This window comes from Macaca nemestrina, chromosome 6, assembly GCF_043159975.1.
Source record: "Macaca nemestrina isolate mMacNem1 chromosome 6, mMacNem.hap1, whole genome shotgun sequence".
NCBI classification, from domain to species: Eukaryota; Metazoa; Chordata; class Mammalia; order Primates; family Cercopithecidae; genus Macaca; species Macaca nemestrina.
In genome coordinates, this window is record NC_092130.1 from 59,831,795 (window position 1) to 59,852,928 (window position 21,134).

General features: G+C 38.6%; 1 protein-coding gene and 1 long non-coding RNA gene across 7 annotated transcripts in view; one reads left to right on the top strand and one right to left on the bottom strand.

The window, feature by feature from the left end:
- LOC105500037 (proline rich 16) overlaps positions 1 to 11,652 on the bottom strand; it is a 317,629-nt gene extending 305,977 nt beyond the window's left edge. For 3 of the 6 annotated variants that reach the window (XR_011624744.1, XR_011624745.1, XM_011772936.3), the window contains exon 1: positions 11,296 to 11,652. Coding sequence is in view for 1 of the 6 variants with exons in the window: in XM_011772936.3 (XP_011771238.1) it covers positions 11,296 to 11,454 (159 nt within the window). In the remaining 5 variants the exon portion in view is untranslated. The remainder of the gene's footprint in view (positions 1 to 11,295) is intronic. The other 3 variants (XM_011772938.3, XM_071098556.1, XM_071098557.1) reach the window with 3 other exon arrangements.
- A 92-nt stretch (positions 11,653 to 11,744) lies between these two features.
- Positions 11,745 to 21,134, top strand: part of LOC105500035 (uncharacterized) — a 117,750-nt gene continuing 108,360 nt past the window's right edge. Inside the window, exon 1 of the long non-coding RNA XR_011624747.1 lies at positions 11,745 to 11,844. This is a non-coding gene — a long non-coding RNA (uncharacterized lncRNA). The remainder of the gene's footprint in view (positions 11,845 to 21,134) is intronic.

The following is a 21,134-nucleotide window of genomic DNA, read 5'->3' on the forward strand; positions in this document are numbered from 1 at the left end:
TTTTATAACCCTTAATACTCTACCACAAATATTATTTATATTGTTATTTGAATAGTGTCTCTCTACTAAAATATAAGTTCCAAGATGGCAGGGGCTACATATGTTTTGCTGACTATTTTATCCATATGGACTAGCCCAGTACCCTGCATACAGTAGGCAATAAAAGAAATATTTTTCTGGGTTTATTTTTATTTTTATTTTTTGAGGCAGAATCTTTCTCTGTCACCCAGGCTTGAATGCAGGAGCATGGTCACAGTTCACTGGAACCTTGAACTCCTGGGCTCAAGCGATCCTCCCACCTCAGGCTCCAGAGTAGCTGGGACTATAGGCACGTACTACAGCATCCAGCTTATTTTTCATTTCTTACAGAAACAGGGTCTTGCTCTGTTGCCTAAGCTGGTCTTGAACTCCTGGCCTCAAGCAATCCTCCTACCTCTGCCTCCCAAAGTGTCAAAAAAAATTTTAATGAGTAAATAAGGTATGGATTTCAAAGAAGTTAAGGAAGCAAACGGCAGAAAAACAGAAGAAAAAAAGGAAGACAGAAAGTTGAGAAGAAAGGAGAAAAACAAGAAAGGAAAAAGAGACATGATTTAAAGAAAGCAGAAGATGAAAAAGAGTAAAAAGAAATCATGTTGAAGTTAGAAGACTGAAAAATAGCAGAGCGACTGTGTGGCTGCCAGGAATTGGGAAGCAGGTCATGGACTTCGGCTTAAAGGGCGAAATATCAAGAGATCAACTCCAACACTTGCTCTTAGTTAACCTCTCTGTCTGTGCTTCCTCACCTATAGAATAATTACAGGTACCTCAAAGGGTGGCTATGAGGATTAAAGTAGTTAACTCACAAGAGTCCCTGGTACACAGTGAGCATTTAACAGTTGTCAGTCATCAGTATCATCATCATCTGTAATTTGTCCCCTACTAGACAGCAGTGAAACCATTCTAAATTCTCTTCTGTCTACAGAAATGAAAACGGCAGAAGCGGCATAAGACTAATTGATGGATGAGACAAAAGTCCTTCCACTAATCAAGGTTGCCTCTGATCTCACTCACAAACTACCTGGCAAGAAGACAAACAGCTCAGCCTCGACTGCTCCCTTCATTCCTTCTGAGTTTCTCCTTTTTTCTCCCCAATCCTAAAACACACATATTTACCCAAATCCCTTACAAATTATCAATTTAACTTTTATTTCATTGTGAAAAAAATGGAAAGCAAGAAAATTGAAGTGGTGGATGGAAATTGGAAGGCATATTTTTAAAGTAGGTTGAATTAAGGAAAAAAGAATGAGGTAAATGTAAAGAAAAATACAAATAACGGTATTTTAAAAAGATAGCAAATACAAGACATGAAAGAGACATGAAGTCTCAATGCTTGATGGATAGGCATAAAGAAAGAAAAAGGCAGGTAGCAAAAGCAGTATTAAGTAATATGGAATAAGATGGAAGAGCAAGAGCAGTAGTTCTCAAAGTAGCCCTTTGGGTTCCTAGTGCTATGACTGCAAAGTGGAAAGAGGACATTTGGCATCATCTAGAAACATTTTCCATGGTCACATCAAAATTTTTGGTTGCTACTGGCATCTAGTTGTAGATGCTGCCAACCATCCTACAATGCACAGGACAATCCCCCCAACAAAGAATTATTCACTCAATACGTCAACAGTGCAGAGTTGGAGAAACCCTGAGCCAGAGATTAAAGGTAAAAAGATGGAAGTATAACAGATTTAGTCACCTCTCTGCTCAAAAGTCCCATTTTAGTCCAAGGAAGAGTCAAAATCCTTAGACATGTCCCCCATATCCATCTGACCTTACCACTGCTACTCTTGCCCTGCTCCTCCTCTCCTGCCACCCTGGCCCCTTGTTCTGCTGCAAATGCATGGAAAATTTGCCCACTATAAGGCCCCTGGGGCTGCTGTTTCCTACTTGGGAAAATGCTCCCCTAGATTTCCTTACTGCTTGCTCCTTTGCCTTCAAGCCTTCCCCCCAGTGCCGCCATGCCGCTTTCTCACTGAGGCTTATTCTGGACAATCCTATTTAAAATTGCACTTCCTCCTCATCACTGTTTATCCCATTATAATCTTTCATTACTTCATAAGATCGAACACCTTCTAATATTTGATGTAAACTGGTGTTTATTTTACTGACCTATCTTCCCCATGCCCTTACCATCCACTACGTAAACTCCATGAAGGAATTTTGTCTGTTTTGTTCCCCACTATATCCCTAGAAACTAGAACAGTGCCTGGTATACAGTAGGTGTTAAACACTGCTTGTTGAATAAATGAATAAAGGGGCTCAAACAAATTCAAATAATAATAATAACGACAGATACACATACAATGCTTGCTTTATGCATCGGAACTATTCTAAACGTTCTACAAAGAACTCATTTAATCTTTGTAACCAATTTATACTGCACGTAACATTGTCACTATCGCCACGCTAAGGAGAAAATGAAAGCAGAAATTAAATAATGTGCTCAATATTGCACAGCAGAGCAATTTGAAAAAAAAGCAGTCTGACTTCAAAGTTTGCGCTCTCACCCTTCTATACTATGCTACCTTACTGAGTAACACAGACTAAAATTCTCCTATTAAAAAAAAGATAACCCCAAACATTTATCAAAAACATCGATCAGTGCAATAGACAACCAAATTTATACTTTATTTTATATATATATATAATTGAATAAACATAAATATATCTCTGATATTTGGGCTTTAAAATTACAAAGTTATCTCAATTAATAATAGTCAGCCTACAGTGTTATCACTGTCGTCAGAAGTAAACAGAAAATAGTTACTTCAAGGGCAGATCACTAAGCTTATTCATATTTGCATCTTTTACTTTCTTTAGCATAGTGACTTACACATATCAATAATTCAATATGTCTTTCATAATTCATGTTAATGTCACACAGGAAAATAATAAAATAAAGAAAAATGCTGTTCTGGAATCAGTTTTAAGAAGAGAATATGCTTAATTTACATTGAGTTCTGAAAACTTTTTGTCCATCTATTTACTGATATACTATGGCACACATCATAAGAAACAACCAAATGAGAGAGTTAACCTTTAGACACACAACATCCTACAATTTTTGCAAAGTAGTGAATTATAAATATACTATCTATTTTCACACTGACATCACATTCTAAGAGAAATAAACTGTTGATACACCACTCATTATTTTCCCCTACATAAAAAACATCAAACCACATCCATCAGTATTTCTTTTTTTTCTTTTTGTAGAGCCATGACTTTTAATTCTGAAAATTATGGAGCTGAACCTCAAACAATTAGCTAAAACTTCTAAAAAATAAAATGGCAATCAACCACTTGTTTTGTCTCTTTACCTGAGTCATCCCACCCACCCAAGATTCTCTGAACATGCGCAGGAACCACATTTGTGTGACATTTTGTTCCAGAAGAAATAATCCCAACTTTTTTTCCTTCTTTTGAAGGGGTTTGTGATATGGGGGTAGGGGGAATATTAACAACCACTGATGCTAGAAGGCAATTGATTTGACTGATATTTTTTAACCCAATGTTTTTCTCTCATATAAACATACAGTTTGAAATCTTGAGATAAGATGTGATATTATGAAAGGGGTATATGCAGACCAATATATCTGTTACCATTTGTGTGGTACTAGAGAAAGAACCTGTCAGAAATCATCAAATTTGCTTTTTCCAGACAAGGATGACATATGTTATCTGTAGCTGAAAATCTATTTATAGTGTCCTAAACATCATAACTGTTTCATTGAGCATAAGTATGTAATTTGCCAAATTTCAATTATTCTGCAAGTAAACATTTATCTCAAACACCAATCTGAAGTACCATTTGCAAAGTAGAAAGAGAGAAAACAAAGATTATGAATATAAATTCAGTCCTAACAATGTTAATATTTCTTGTCTGAAAGTGGGGTCTGGGAGTTTAAATCCTTTGGAATCCTCGTGTCTTTCCTTTCTAAATAAATAAATAGCTTACCCCATATAAGCAAGACAACATTTGTCCTGAGCTGACAGACTACCTTGTGAGTCTACTTTGATTTGAATATTAGATATGTCTTTATTTTCTCATTTCAGTTAATGCTACTTTCTGGTTCTTGTTTAAAGACGAATTACTGCTGGCTTTGGGTTCCCAGTTCCTGTGGGAAACTTAATTCAGAGTCATTCTCCAAATGAACACTAACTTTTAACACAATAAACATTTCTATTCATAATATACTGGAAAAGAAAACAATTTTAGAATAAGGCCATTTCTTATACTCCTTATATGTGGGAGAGAGGAGGTGGTTTATAATCGACAGCACTAAAGTTAATACAAGAAATCAAATTATAATAAACATATGACATCATTAGCCAGTTCAACAATGTTGCTCCTAGTAAAGAATTCAACAAGATTCTCTAATTCTTCAGTCATAGCAGAAAACAAGAAAACTGTCAAACCCCAAACGTCTCAGAAAATTTAAGGATACTGTCTCTCTTCTAAGGTAATTTAACAGCAACAAGAGAATAATACATTCCAAATTATTTTTATTCATTTGAAACAATTATATACAATGGTAGATATCAACAAGCTTCCATACTAGTTGTTCCTTTATTTTCTCAGCCAGAATATTAAACAGCTATGTAATATTCTTATCAACATTTTTGTTGAATAAACTAAAGGTAATTAATCACAGCACCTCTTTATTCGCAAATTTTAAATTGCAAGGTCTAATTTACTCAGTATTAATTTTGTCTCAATACTGTTTTCTGCAACCCACAAAAACAATGACTGTTACCATGAAGTTAATAAACTACAGCAAGCCTTAATGAAATAACGAAATGGTTTATTAGCTTCACTCCCAATTTAAGAAACAGTGTCCACATATATACTGCTGCTGCAAGCAAAAATTTGTGAAAACTCCCTGGAAGACAGTTTGGCAACATGAATTGAGAATTATAAAGCTTTTAGATCTTTGACTTCTAAGAAAATGTTTAAAAACAATTAGGAAACGTGATAGAGCTTGGTGGTCAATGCTGTTCTCTGACACCAAGCTATCTGGCAATGAAACTTCACTTCTCCACTTACAAGTCAAGTGAGTTGGGCAAATGACTTAATATCTCAGACCTCAGATTTCTTATCTGTAAAATCGGCAATATTAGTAACTTCCTCATCTATCTGTTGTGAGAATTAGATAATTTAATATAGATAAAGGCACTGAGAAGAGTACCTGGCAGAGAGTAAGACCTCTGTTAGCTATTCATATTGCCAAAACTCCTCTTTCTAGTGATATTTAATAACCATGAAAAGCTGGAAATAAATAGACTATCCAACATTAAGAGAAGTATGAAGTAACTTACAGCAAATCTGTGTAATAGTTATGATCTATATTATTCAAGAAAGTAGAAAATGTCATTGTTTATAATCTATAACTTTGTATAACTTCATCTATGTTAAAATATGCATACAAAAAGACTAAAAGGAAATATAACAAAATGCTTAGTATATCTATTTTTACGTGGTACTACAGATAATTTTTATTTTCTCTTTTATATTTCTTTAGATTTTTGTAAACTTTCTATAATATTCATGTACTGCTCCTAACATCAGAAAAAATAAATTTGATTTTTTTAATAGTGCCCTTTGTTGTTTGTTAATTTTGTATTTGCAGCTTGATGTCAGTTATGTATATTTCAATCAGAGTTGCATCAGCGACCTACTGGAATTTTATTACGCGAATTCTCAAAAATTGACCCTGAAATTTTTCATAAACTATTCTACAGAAGGAAAGTTCTATAGTTTGGGAAAATACGTTTTGCTCCAACTTGCATTTCTATCTCTTTTTCTATATTTAGATTTAAGTACCTGAGATCCTCAGAGAAGCAAGGGTGAAAATAACATAATTCAGGTAATAATGAAACCTATTAGACGGGCTTTATTATCTATGACTTCACTATTTCCTGAAACACATTGTCTATTACTTTAAGGCTGCTTGAATTTCTTATCAGCTAATCCTCTAAGTGTTGAATGTTTTAACTCATTGGAAATAGACAATGATGGATGATTACTGGCTATGTTTATGTTCTCAAAATTATTTTTGGTAACATGCTAGGCCATCATGTCTAAGTAAAGAAAAATTTTAGAGCATTTTAGCATTTGGTAAATATACTACAATTTGGGGAGGTAGACTGTTGTATAAAGTAATAAAAGTATGACTATTGCTACAATTAAAAGAACTACTAAATTCTATTTATTCACAACTTTAGAACCTGGAAAATACTTTGGGGTGGACATGGTGGTTCATGCCTATAATTTAAGCACTTTGGGAGGCCTAAGCAGGAGGATGACTTCAAGACAGGTGTTAAAGACCAGCCTGGGGAACATAGCAAGATACCATCTCCACCAAAAAAAAAAAATTAAAAATTAGCCAGGCATGGTGGCGCATGCCTGTAGTCCCAGCTACTCAGAAGGCTGAGCTGGTAAGACTCCTTCAGCCTAAGAGATGGAGGCTGCAGTGAGCCAAGATCTCTATCACTGCACTACAAGCTAAGTGACAGGGCAAGACTCTGTCTCAAACAAAAAGAAAATACTTCCAAGATTATTCTCTATAATTTTTTCTTGTAATGAATTTTTTATGCATGGGCTCATTAACCAAAAAATACTCAGTAGGACTTTCCAGAACAACAAACTATAGAATATCAAGTGGTTAAGACATTAAAAGAGGGAACATTTAAAAGTGAAAATATTTTTCAGATAATTGTTAATTCTGTTTTCATCAGTTCAAATCAGACTGTTTCCTATGGGTTTCGAATTTTTCAAAATTCAACTTAAATTTATTTCAGTTTATGCCACTATAAGACAAATTATGGGTGCTTTCCAGTCCATGGCAACAATGCTGACATACTTCTCATCAATGGAGATCCAGTCACTGAGTGATTCTAAGGCAACAACAAAACAACTTATTTTAACTTGTTCCTCCGTTAGAGTCATGTCTACTCAGAGAGCCTCTCAAGAAATTATATATATAAATGTTTTTTCAACTCATATAGTAGCTTTGTTGCTTCAAATCATAAAAATAAACACTACAAGAAAAGCTCAAGGTTATAACAAGTCTAAACTAGAAGAGAATCCCGCTAAAGCTGCAATTAATTTTGTTTCCAGATAAAAGGCTGATTATTAGAGATTCCAGTGTCACTGTGACCAGTAAGATATGTGATCCCATATTAATACCTGAATTTAATGCAAAACAGTTTACCAGTGAGATCTTCATAAAAGAACAGGCATATTGCTACTCAAAGGCATTAGATTATTTCAGAAATATTTTAAAAAGCAATTGCCTTGTTTCTACATTTCATAGTGAAAAAGTATCACTCACACCTACTCTACCAGTTATGGTTAATTTTATCCCTAAAACTCTAGAGTTTCACTACTATTTTCTTTTTATTTTTTTTTTCAATGTGTAGAAAAATGCAACGTGGATTACTCATGTAGTCCAAACCTATTTCCTTTTACCTTCTGACTATCTCTTAAAACCTAATTTACATTAAGAAAAAGAAGAATTCAAAATCTTCCTTTTTAACTCTCCATTTCTCCAAAAGACTCACCTTTAATGGAAATCTTCAATATTTAGTTACAACATTTGAACATGTTATCTCCTGTATATGGTATTGATCCATTCATGTTAATCATGACAAACTAAATCACCTGCAAATTTCTCAAAATTCATATATTTTAATCTTTTTAAGCTTCTTTCTTCATCAAAGACTTGCCATACTACTAAGTATGCAGCATGTATCATTTTATAAATCAACATATACTCATTCTTATTCTCAATTCTCGATTTCCCCAAGCCTGCAGTGAGAGTGGCCACTAAAGGCCACAATGCCTTTTGATAGCGCTGAGGTTGAAAGACAGGATAAATATATCCCTACCTAACCTTTGGAGCTCACTGAGACCAGAAACGATGCTTTATTCATCTTGGTGGCAATTAAAAAGGTGGTATTAGTACTTTGAGCATGGTAGGTGCTCAATAAGTATACTGAATTATATTTAAGGCTTTTCCAATAAATTAATTGCATAGAAAACTAAAGGACCCATATTATTTCTGAAAAGTCAAATTGTTTGAGATTTTACTAAATTCTGACAGTAGAATAAGGCTGCTCTTGGACTTTCTAGAAAGCCTGTTCCTCTGCTTCTAATATATAATCCAATTATAAATGATTAAGCAATTAGAACGAAATAATCATAAAACAGATACCCAAAATAACAACTCATCTTGCTGAGCAGACTGGAGTTTTGTCACTATTTATTAAAGTGTTTCAAGCAACTACTATTATGTTTGAATCTATTCTACTACCTGAGTTTTCAGATGACTTAAGCCCAGAGAACTTCTATGAAGAAAAGCAATATCAAAATAACCTCAAACCAAAGTTTAATATTGTTGGTGCAGAAATTATGCAAAAACAAAGAACAGAATTAAAGAAGATTGCATTTTAACTAGATATTTTTTGAAAGCAGAAAGAAGAAACAAATACTATGTGATGACTGACATAGTGATACAGTCATAACTACTTTTTTAATTTCTGTCCCAAGTTAAGAAGAACTCACCGATAATTTATATTAAAATATATTATGGTCTAAAAGCATAGCATTGCCAATAAAGGAGTTAGAATTCTAAATATAGCAGTGTATATTTAACACGTACTCATTTTAAGCTGCCAGAATATTGAATATGACAGCTGATGAATAGCAACATTCATTTACAGAAACCAACAAGCTTTGTAATATACGAAGTTTTGTTATTTCTTTATCCAAAACTATACCAAAGACATGTTCACTCACATATGCAGGATTATCCTAAAAAGATACATGCTGGACAACTGCAAGATGTCATAGGTTAAACATGCCCTATAAATACTTTGTTCTCAAAATACTTTCCTTCGTATTATATGAATAGCCAATGTTTTGGGATTTGGCCATAGTAGGTACACTTCCTTGTGCAAATCTAGGATGATGATACCCCACAAAAGTAATCAACAATCACATCACATTATTTATCAGTCATAAATTTCAGTTTCATGGTGAGATTTTTACTCAAACAGATCCTTAAGGCAAACAAATATTCCAAAATGTTGAGTCAAAATTGTATCTCTAGATCTGTTATATATTTTCATCTACTGGGTTGTACATTATCTCTGCTTTCTATTCCTCTTATAAACAACCTTTTTTTTTTCACCTTAAAAAATCTTCAGTAATGAAGACACAGAAAGTGGTATCAACAGATTTCCTGATTTACATTTTTGTGATTCTACCCAATAACCACAGGGAGGTTGAAGATTTCACTACAGATCTACTTGATCTCTAAATGTCCATAAATAATGATGCAAAGTAAAACCAGGGCCATGTGTAGTTTCTTGTCATTTATTCTGTGCAAAAAAAGTGAGTGGACTGGCATTATAACATAAGGAAGTATGGCTCACAGGTGCAGAATTCTGCTTAACTACCTTTCTTTTAGTCTCAGCCTTATGATAACAGTAAATACGTTTCTGTGCCGCTGTAGGTTTTCTACATTCCCCATAGAAACCTTACCAATTATTAAGCACAATTCTGCCGAAAGGAATATGCCCAATTTCATTTTTTAAAACGCCATACTGTTTCAGATGAAAACACAGTCTGCCAAAGATGTCATATAAAAGAATAACAAAGAAAGGGACAGCATTTTTAGAATTGAATTTCAATGCATAACCCCACCATCTGTCAACCAGTTGTGAAGCAATAATCCTAGAGAAACCCTGAAAACACGAACAAGTTTTATCCCTGAATCTATATTAACAGCCACTCTCAGGACCTCAGTAGTAATTATGTTCTGTCTGTGGAGTAACCTACAGGAACGACATTTGCCATTGGCAAACTTAACCCTGGCGACGAATGGCCCATTTTAACAGACTTATATTAGGTAACAAATGCGGAGTTCAGTTCATAGAGGTAATGGGGGGAGGGAAGGAAGACGACGGGGCTCTTGAAATTTGGTTTGGAAATTGAATACAGGAGGTTAATCTCTAGAGGCCAGTCATCCAAACAACCCTCAGTCTCCTCCCCCTTGGCTTCAGAAACAGGATTACAATTTTGGACCTAGACTGCGCCCCACCCCTTCTTTTCCCGCTGCAGCCACCACCACCTTCGAAGTTCCAGTCTTAGCTCTCACGCAAGCGGAGCTACGGACTCCCTCACCGAGAACCGCACCAGGAGCCCATTCAGTAGTGAGCGGCGCGCTGGGACTCTGCCACCAGCTCCGCTACGCCGCCCGCAGCCAGCCTGGCTCGGGAGACCCCACCCCTCCCAGCCCGGCCCCCGCCCCCGCCCCCGCCCGGAGCCGCCGCCTGAGTTACGCAGCCTCAACCCTGACACCTTCCCTGCTTCTTTCCATCTGGATCACCTGGGGCTAGGGGCGGGCGGGAGTAGGGCTGAACATAAGTGAGATAGAGGAAAAGGGGGGAAGAACCGAAGCAGTCCCAGTTGCAGAGAGCCACGACGCCAGTGGCAAGACCCCGGCCACACACACACTCTCCTGCGCGTCCTGCTCCTCGGGTTCAGTGCCAAGTGGCGACAGGGTGGAAGGAAGAAAAGAGAGGCAGGGTGTCAGGAAGGCCCAGAGTTACTGGGAACGACATTCGGAGGAGAGCAGGGGATGCTTCAGGAACTGAGAAAGTGAGAAAGTCCCAGATCCCCCTCCTTAGCCCCAAAGCTGCCAGCAGCCCGGGTCGCCTTCCCTGCAGCAAGGCTCAGGAGACAGGGAGGGGAGTCTGAGCAAAGCTTCCCCCAGGCTGCCCTCCCTGATCTGGCCCAGGGCCCAGAACCCGGCCCCTCTTCAGCCCCGACTTGGGGAGGCTGCCAGATAGGCAGCGGACTTGCCAAAGGACTCTGGGGAAGCAAGAGGGCAGGAGAGGAGCATCTTGCACGCTCCGGCCGGGCTGCTCACGACTTCCTCTGCCGACACACCCCCAGCTAACCCCCTCCGCCGTCGTCACACACACAGATTCAGAGACACGCGTGCGTTCACCCCTCCCACCAGCCCAGGTCCATCGATTAAAACACTAGTTGATTTCTTCCTGATTAAAAAAAAAAAATTAAAAAGTGCAACAACAACTCCTCTCAGGAGTATCCGGAGCAAAGAAAGTCCGTCTGCAGGCGCCTTTTCTGTAGTTTCCCAGGAGTTTGGAAATCTGGCGGTCCCTGCCGAAAATGGGAAGGGGACCCCGCAGGGGTCGAAGGGCGCCGAACTCCCTCCCCACCCCCGCGCCTCTCACCTCCTTAAGTTCCTTGGCCACGTCCTTCAGGTCGCCCAGGACTAATTCCAGATCTTCCACGATGATCTTGATCTGTTCCTTCACCTTGGTTTTGGAGGCTGCCGGCGGTCCCTCGGCTGGACAGGACGAGGAGGGTTTCCCCTTAGACTTGGCTGACATTCTTCGGGGGCAAGCGAGGCAGGTCAGGACAGGCGAGCGAGCGGAGGCTGCTGCGTGCCCCCGTCCCTGGCGCTGCTACAGCCGCTGCCGCCCCGGTCCCCCCACATCTTGGGCGCTCCCTGGGCAGCAGCGTGTGGCTGCGCTGCGCGCTCGGCCGGGCGGCCGCACAGTGGTGCTGCCATCAACTCCCGAGACGCGGCGCTCGGCGCGGGGCTGCAGACGGGCGAGCAGCGCGCCTGCGCCTCCTCCTGCCGCCGCCCGCCGCTCTCGCGCACACGCGCTCGCTCCCCGCCCGCGGAGAGGGGCGACGGACCGCGGCGCCCTGGCTGACGCTAGCAGTCCCCTCGACGTTGCCCTTCGAGATCTCTCCCAGACCACGTTGGCATCAAGGTGAGAGAAACAAGTCTGTGTCCTGCCCGCCACCTCCTCTTGGTTCTGAAATGTCCCCATCATCTCAGCCTGCTGTATGTCATCTCACAACTAGCCTGGATTCTTTCTGCTTCACTTGCTAGCAGGGACCTGGATCAATTCAGAAAGAACCACAGTGGGATCAGGAGTTGGAGACAGTCTGTAAAGTGGCCCTACAGATTTATCCAAACCCAAATGATGTCGAGAGGCCTCTAATCAATCTCTTGGTGACCTGCGAGTCAAACAAACTTTTTAACTTCTGCAGGAAAAAAAAAGCGGGGGGAGGTACATAATAATAGCTATTGGTCATCTATTGAAATCATGAAATTTAACCAGTGTTCTTGAAAGAGGTACCCTAATCCTGCTAATTCCACAAAGCTAATATTGGATATATTAATTTGAAGTCCCCACACCCCAAATTCCCGCTGACTGTCTTGAGTCGTCTTGGCTGTATGTCTTATCTGGCCCAACTCTTTTTTTTTTTTTTTTTTTTTTTTTTTTTTTTAACTGTCCTTCCTCTTTTTGTGACCTATGCCGATTTACATTTTGAGTGGAGTGGGGGAGGCATCCTATTTGGACCTCGTGAAGGAGCTGAGTAAGAGTTTGCCTCAATCTTCTCTTTCATCATTTTTTAAACCTCCATTTCAACTCTTTTGCTACTACACAATTAGGAAACAACTTTCTGACTTTTCTGTCAAGAAGACCCAAGAAGGGAAGTTAATAGGAAGCCTTCGGTTCACTCTCAGTAGGTGTCTACAATTCTCATTAGCTAGAGTTTTAATTTCCTTAGTTGCAAACCCATGGGCTATTAGCTACTGACCCGGCAGGCTGACTCTATTTTCTTCACTGCACACTCCTCCAGATCATTCTTTTAATAGGCTTCCGCTTTTCGTCATGCGTTAGCACGGCTCTCTGTTTCTTGCTTCTCACACTCTGGGTAGCTCCACTATGCTTCTACACATGAAGACAATCTTGGCAGCTCTCCTCTTCCCAGTTCTGCAGGCTCTTAATCAATCACTCTATTCATCCTGAACAATTCATCTTTACAAAACCTTTGGAAGTCATATGTGGAATATAGAGGAAGAAAGAGAACGGAAGAAAAAAATGAAATTTGAAAGTGGTGTCAAAAGAAAACCATTGAAAACTGCATTGAAAAATCAGGGGAAGAAATGAGGAAAGGTGAAAAGCAGATGCTGCTGGAAAGACTTAAGAAGAGATTATAAGAACAAGTCTGCAGCATGCAAACTGGAGAAAAGAAAAAGAGAAGAAATGATTATAAGTGTTAAATAAGTAATATGCTTGAGTTCTCTGAGGTAGGGATAATTAGATTTTTTAAAACATCCTTTATATCCTCAAATTCTTCATTTTATAAAAATATACATGAAAATAATTATATCAGGTTTACAGACTCTCCAAAATTGTCAAAAATAGCCAGAGCTAATGGTAGGGAAAAAGAGAAAGTACTATTCTTCTAGATTAGAATTATTTTTTGACTCTTAATAGTAGGCAAGTGGGTAAGAAAGCCCCCAAACTCAAAGTTAAGTCAAACTTTAGACAAGGATATTGGACAGGAGGAAAGGAAATTGTATTTTCCTTCACAGTGACAAAATAATCCTCCCACGATATAAGAAGATATCCATGCTACTCTGAATCTCATTCACTAAAGATTAAAACAAAACAAAACAAAACAAAAACACAGGCCAGGCGCAGTAGCTCATGCCAGTGGCTCATGCCAGCATTTTGGGAGGCCAAGATGGGTGGATCACGAGGTCCGGAGTTCAAGACCAGCCTGGCCAAGATGGCAAAACCCCATCTCTATTAAAAATACGAAAATTAGCCGGGCATGGTGGTGGGTGCCTGTAATCCTAGCTACTCAGGAGGCCGAGGGAAAGAATTGCTTGAACCCGGGAGGTGGAGCTTGCAGTGAGCCGAGATCGCGCCATTGCACTCCAGTCTGGGCGACAGAGCGAGACTCTGTCTCAAAAAAAAAAAAAAAAAAAAAAAAAAAAAAAAAAAAAAGAGAAAGAAAGAAAGAAAACTGTTATCTTCTGATACTCTAATATCCACTGCTGCTACTGAAACAAATAATTCTGGCTTAAAATCAAATCAAAATTATTGCTTAGAAACACACCACCCACACCCATATCACAATTCACTCTGAGATAATGACTATCATCTATCTATCTATATCTTTATACAATATGGAGTTAACTGAATAGGGAAAAGTTAAAATTGGCTTCCAGGCCCAAACTGAGAAAGCTGGTAGGATTGCAGCAGTGGTGTCTGTCCCTATCTTCTAGTCATTAAGGATCACTTAAAGCAAATCTCCATAAAATATGTCTAAAGAAGAAACTTTTATAAAGAGAGTTAAAAATATTGAGGAGGAGAAGACAGAATAAAAAGGGCCCATGAATATAAATCAAGTGTATTTACTTCCTATTTTTGTATTACCCTATGGAAAAATCTTTCATTCCTTTGGGTCATCCTAGACTCTCAGAGATCAGTATGTAGGATGTTTTAGACTCTAGTTATAGAGACCAAACAGCAAAAGTGACACCTAATAAAATTTCTCATAAATCTTTCTATAAGTTCATTAATGTACTAGTGCTAGCTGCAAATGTACACACCCAAACCACATTACTTATTAACTTAGAGAGGATTTCTAAATAAAGGAGGGTCTTACTCATTTACAGAAGTGATTGTAAACCCAGGATTTTATTCTCCCTGTCTCTCTATTAATCATTTTCTGAGTTTTGTAACAGGAAGAATTGGATAATTACAAGAGATCATCTAGTTTTTGTTTCTTCAGTTACAAGCCTTCATCAGTATTCTCAAGTGTATGCATATGTGCATGTGCGTGTGTGTGTGTTTAATCCACTGCAGCTGATCCCTAGTAATTAACCCATAGGAAATAAACTCTGTGACACTGACATAATTTTAAATTCACAAAAAGCATAAGAATATTCCCAAAATATTTTGTCCCACAGTTCAGCATAGCTGGGGAGGCCTCAGGAATCTTACAATCATGGGGGAAGGTGAAGGGGAAGCAAGGCACCTTCTTCACAAGGTGGCAGGAAGGAGAAGTGTGGAGTGAAGGGGGAAAAGCCCCTTATAAAACCATTAGATCTCATGAGAACTCACTCATTATCATGAGAACTCACTCCTTATCATGAGAACAGCATGGGGGAAACTGCCCCCATGATTCAATTACCTCCACCTGGTCTCTTCTTTGACACGTGGTGATTATGGAGATTACAAATCAAGATGAGATTTGGGTGGGGATACTAAGCCTAACCATATCAGTGATATAGCTGTGAAAAATTAGAAAAGTTTTCCATACATATATTTACTATTAAATATATTTTATATGTCCAGGTAGTGGTTGAGAAACTCTGGTACCCATCAGAACTTCTTAAAAAAAAAAAAAAAAAAAAAAAAAAAGATTGCTATACTCCCTGCCCCAGGGTTTGTAGTCCAGTCTGTCTAGGGTGAGGTCTAAAATGTGTATTTTAACAAATTTCTAGGATGCTGGTAGGGGACCATACTCTGAAAACCACCAATTTGAGAGATTAAAATAAAGACTTTGTTTCTTTTTACCTGGAATAAGCCTTAAAAATCATCTAGTTAAATTTCTGTTTAGTATAAGCTTTAAAGAACATCTAGATAAATCTTAAATAAGTATAAATCTAAAGAGCATCTACTTAAATGTTAAGACCTTAGTAGGCTAAATGGCATATCCAATATATCACATCTAGGAAACAATGAATTGAGAGCTAGAATTCCTTGTTCACTAATACATTTTGTTGAATTGTCTCTATTGTTCTGGACAATGTCTCCTTTTAATGTATCAACTGCTTTTGGCATGATGACTATCTACGGTTGATGTATATAGGTTTAAAAAAATGAGACCTGGGAGTTTAAATGTAAGTACTCAACACAATATCCTGAGAAATTAGAACTCTGTCTATTGCAAAAAGGCTGATCAATAAATACTTAACAAAATGAATGAATGAGTAAACTGTTTTCTCTGTGTGTTTTGAAATTAATTCAATTCAACAAATATTTGTAAATGCTTGAGCAAGAATCTATGCTAAGAGTAGATGTGCCACTAGATTTAATTAGACATAATCCCAGCAGGAACAATTAGATAATTCTCTACATGACTCTAATACAAAGTGGGATTACTCAGAGTATCTCTTCCTGCCCTCATTCTTAACTATAGTGAGTTCATTTTATTTGACCTCTGCTATGGTGTGATTATTCCTCCAAAATTAATTTGAAATCCTATCTCCCAAGGTAATTGTATTAGAAGATGGGGCCTTTGGGATTTATTAATTCATGAGGACAAAGCCCACATGAAGGGGATTAGTGTCCTTACAAAGGAGGTGCCAGAGAGCTTCCTCCCTATTTCCATCATATGAGTCTACAGTGAGACCTGTCTCTAAAAGGAGGTAGAAGCTCACCAGACACGAAATCAGTTCGTGTCTTGACCTTGGGCTTCACAGGCCCCAGAAATGTGAGACATGAATTTTTATTCTTTATAAGCCATCCAGTCTGTGGTACTTTATTATAGCAACCCAAATGGATTAAGAGAACCTCCAATGTATGTTAATTGGAAGACTTTTTAACCATGTGAAAAAATCTGAATTTTGCTCAACTCAACAGAAAAAAATGTCTCAGAGTTGAACCATAGAAAAGTGAGGATAAAAATATCCTCAGGTAGAATTGGAGCCAGAAATTCTAGAATCATTGGGACTATTTCTTTGTGACTCTATTTCCCACTCCCCTTTTGCGGATTGGCTTCTTGCCTGTATACCATTTTCTCCACAAATTTGAACCTTGGTCACTGGTAAACTCATGCTCACATTTTCACAACTTTACAACTAGAAAAGGATGGTCATCACAGCAAGCTCTCAGGAGAAAATTTTTATACATCCAACTTAGATCAAGAACACACACTATAGTCAATCACTGTGATTTGGATGGGGTTGTAGAGTACAAAACTACTATTACACTTGTGCCATTCTTATAGAAAAGTCATAGTTGTGTATATTTATTACTGCAATTTTCCAACAGATGTCTGTAAAATGAGTTATTCACTCAAAATATGTATATTATGATAATTTTCTGATAGTTGGAACTAAAGTATTTTTAGAAAGTGATTCTATTTTTAAAATTAATGCAAAGAAAGACAGCATATGAATTAGCAGTCATCCTTCATGGGTCAGTAACTGGTAGTGAAGAAGTATAATGATTCAGCCAACTTGGATAAAATTGCCTACCCTGTGGCCTACTTCTTTCCCCCAAAAAGTAGACATACCACTGAAAAAATTAAAACTCTCCCTCTCTCTCTCTCTCTCTCTCTCTCTCTCTATATATATATATATATATATATCCACCATATAGTATTTATATTGGATTATTATGGGCAGCAAGCCACCCAGGTGCCAAAGAAAGAGACTGAGGGCACAAGCTTTTCCAGTATAATAAAGAATATATATAGAATAAGAATAGTTATACTAGAAATAGAATATAAATATGATTATATATTAATATTATTAATCATTAGTTTCTAGCATTATTTTTTATTCCAATATTATAATAATCTCTGTTCTACAATTATAACCTAGGAAAAATCAGGCCATACAGAGATAGGAGCTGAAGGGACGCAGTGAGAAGTGACCAGAAGGCACGAGTGTGAGACCTCTGTCACGCCCAGACAGGGCCACTAGAGGGCTCCTTGGTCTAGTGGTAACACCAGTGCCTGGGAAGGTGCCTGTTGCCTAGCGGACCTTGGTCAAGCGGTAGCGCCAGTGCCTGGAAAGGCACTCCTTACTTAGCAGACCGGGGAGGGGAGTCTCCCTTTTACTGGAGGAGTTAGAGAAGACTCTGCTCCACCACCCTCTTGTGGAAGGCCTGTCATCAGTCAAGGCTGCCTGCAGCCATCTGGAGGCCTAAATGTCTCCCTGTGATGCTGTGCTTCAGCAGTCACGCTCCTGTTTCACTTTCATGTTCCGCTCTGTACACCTGGCTCCGCCTTCTAGATAGCAGTGGCAGAATTAGTGATAGTATTAAAGTCTTTGATCTTTCTGAGAAGAGCATAGAAGAAATAATGACTCAAGCTGTCCTCTCTCCACCTCGGCTACCTAAAAGGGAAAGGCCCCCTGTCCAGTGGAAACGTGACTCACGTGACCTTATCAATCACTGGAGATGACTCACACTCCTTGCCCTACCCCTTTTGCCTTGTATACAATAAATAGCAGTGTGGTCAGACATTCGGAGCCACTATTGGTCTCTGCGTCTTGGTGGTAGTGGTCCCCTGGGCCCAGCTGTCTTTTCTTCTATCTCTTTGTCTTGTGTCTTTATTTCTACGATCTCTGGTCTCCGCACATGAAGAGAAAAACCCACAGGCCCTGTAGGGCTGGACCCTACAGATTATATACTTTCCTTTTATCTCATAGATGGAAGTTTTTTAGTTTTTTTTGCTTCCCCAAGTTAGCGTCTATCAAGACCTAGATTTGGCATTCAGTTTACCCATGCCAAAAGCCACCAACCCCCTCATCCTTTCCAATTTCAGGCTCAGGTCCCATCTATAAAGATCTCACCCCAAGCATCCCAGTGCTCTGCTGAAGTGCCCACCAAATGAGCAAGCAATGCTCAAACGATTACTCCATTTCACTCAAGTTTTTAGGAATTACCACTTGTCCTGAAACCCTGAGGCCAGTGCCTAAGAGGGTAGTCCCAAACTCGTTCTACCTCACAGCTTCAAATTGCTGGATTAGGTGGTAAGAGAACCTAGGACTTTACTTACTCCAGGACACAGCTGTGGCCAAGGAGGTGTTCCTAAAATTTTACCTGTTGCCACTCTACACAGCTTAACAGCCCCTTTCCTTGGAAGGGGATTCAGCTAGAACAAAGGACACCTTAATCATTTAGCAGAACTCAATACACTCAGCATGCATCAAGGTAAATGAAAGCCCTATTCAATCATTCAGATACCCAGATAATTTTGAAGGTACTTAGAGATTTCTGTCCTTATTAAGTTTCAAGGTACTTTCCCCACTCCAAGGAAATGAGTAACTATGATCAAGGATAAAATTACAGAGGACAAATAAGTTGTCAAAAGCTATACTCCCTGACCTTCAGATATAAAACCATATTCTGTTAGCTGTTAGGTGGTCACCAATACTGTGTGTGACCACATATAGTAGGCAGTTTTAGTTCTTCATCCAGGAACTAGAATGGAATGACTGACACAGATCTGCAGCCTGGCAAGTAGTTAAGGGCATTCTGTGTAAGGCTAAAGTGTAAGGCCTTAGACAGCATGCCAATCTGAACTGGTGGACCTTAATAAAATCATTTTGATCTACAATGATGCCACTAATCTATTTAATTGGCATGCTACTTCCACTTTCTACCCCCCTCTCTTACCACAAGTCCATGAGCTATGATTTATGCCTCAAGCCTGTCTTCAACTGTATAAAATGATATTGTTATAAATTTGTTGTTTGTGTCTCCTCACCAAAACTCCTATGTTGAAGCCCTAACCTCCGATGTGATGATAGTTGGAGATAAGGTCATTGGGAAGTAACGAAGGTTGTATGAAGTCGTGACGGTGGGACCTTTAAGCTAGGACTAGTAACCTTATAACAAGAATAAGACCTCTTCCTTTTTTCAACATTAAAGCAGCAGGTTATAATGGAAACCCTATGGATTGGACACTTTACATTTGAGACTAATGTTCTGCCACCAGCTTTGTCATCTTAGACACTAACACTCCAATAGCATTTGCTTCTTTATCTGCACATGTGGATGTAATACTTATTTATCAAAAATGGGTGGAGAATCAGAAGAGATAATTATGTGAGAATGTTTTATTATCTGTGAATTACTGAACAAATGTTAGCCATGGTTATTCTTTTTGGTGTTTACTTTGATTGATCTTCTGTGTGCATTAAGAAACTTGCTAACTTCACTGTTCTAGGATTTGGCTGCTTTCCAGAATTACTTGACTAAGCAAATCCCTCTATAACAGCATTTTTCAAAGTATATTCCAGCAGTTTCAACTGACATAAAATTTTGGAAATTCTGCCTTCTCTATACCCCACTTTATATAATGATGAGGTTAAATATAAGGATATTAAAGTCTGAAAAATCTTACCTGTTTAAATTTAATCTCCACATTTATTTTATTTCACAATGGAATCTCCCTTTTCTTTTGTCTCTCCCTCTCACCCTCCTTCCTTCTACCCTCCCTTCCTTTAACCTAACACCTATAAATAGCCTGTTTAAAGAATTTCCATGAAATACATTTTGGTAAACATGGTAATTAAGGTTTATATTAATTACTTTGATCATATTTTTGCCTTCCCAAATGATTGTCTGTACGCCTTGATTATTCTGTATAGAAAGGCTTTATTGGGAATCGTGTGTGTGTATGTGTGTGTGCGTGTCAGTAGTATTTTTATTGCTATTGAATATTGTTATATTTTCATATAACAATTTACTTCTGCTATTTTCATTTGTGTTGTACTTATACAGAACTTTACTGTTTCTGTAGCATTTTCTAATGTCATAACACAATCTTCCTTGATTCTCAGTATAATCCAATAAACTAGAGTAGGGAACTGCTATTATCCTCAATCTTCAGATAAGGTTTCTGAAGCTAAAAGATTTAGTTGGCTTTATGGGACAGAATTAAGAGCAGAACCAGGTGTCCTTGTTCTTACTCATTGAGCTTTCTCCTACAACGCATGACTTCTTAGACTCATTGCCTCTCATATTCTGCACCTCCAATCTCTTTTCTGGCCTTGAGTGCAAAAAAGTAGTGTATTTTCTGCTTCAGTTCGGAAATGTGAGGGTAGAATTTGACTGGGTATGGTGGCTCGTACCTGTAATCCCAGCACCTTGGGATGCTGAGGTGGGGGGTTCACTTGAGGTCAGAAGTTTGATACCAGCCTGACCAATATGGCAAGACCATGTCTCCATTAAAAATGCAAAAATTAGCCAGGTGTGGTGGCGCGTGTCTGTAGTCCCAGATACTGGGGAGACTGAGGTGGGGGAATCACTTGAACCTGGGAGGTGGAGGTTGCAGTGAGCAGAGATCGTGCCACTGCACTCCAACCTGGGCAACAGAGAGACTCTGTCTCAAAAAAAAAAAAAAAAAAAAAAAAAAAGAGGTTGAATTTGCAGGCTTAGTTTTAGCTGCCTGATAATTTAACCTCTATCTTTATTTGCTACTGGATATTTAGAAATAGGAAAAGGAGGTTGGC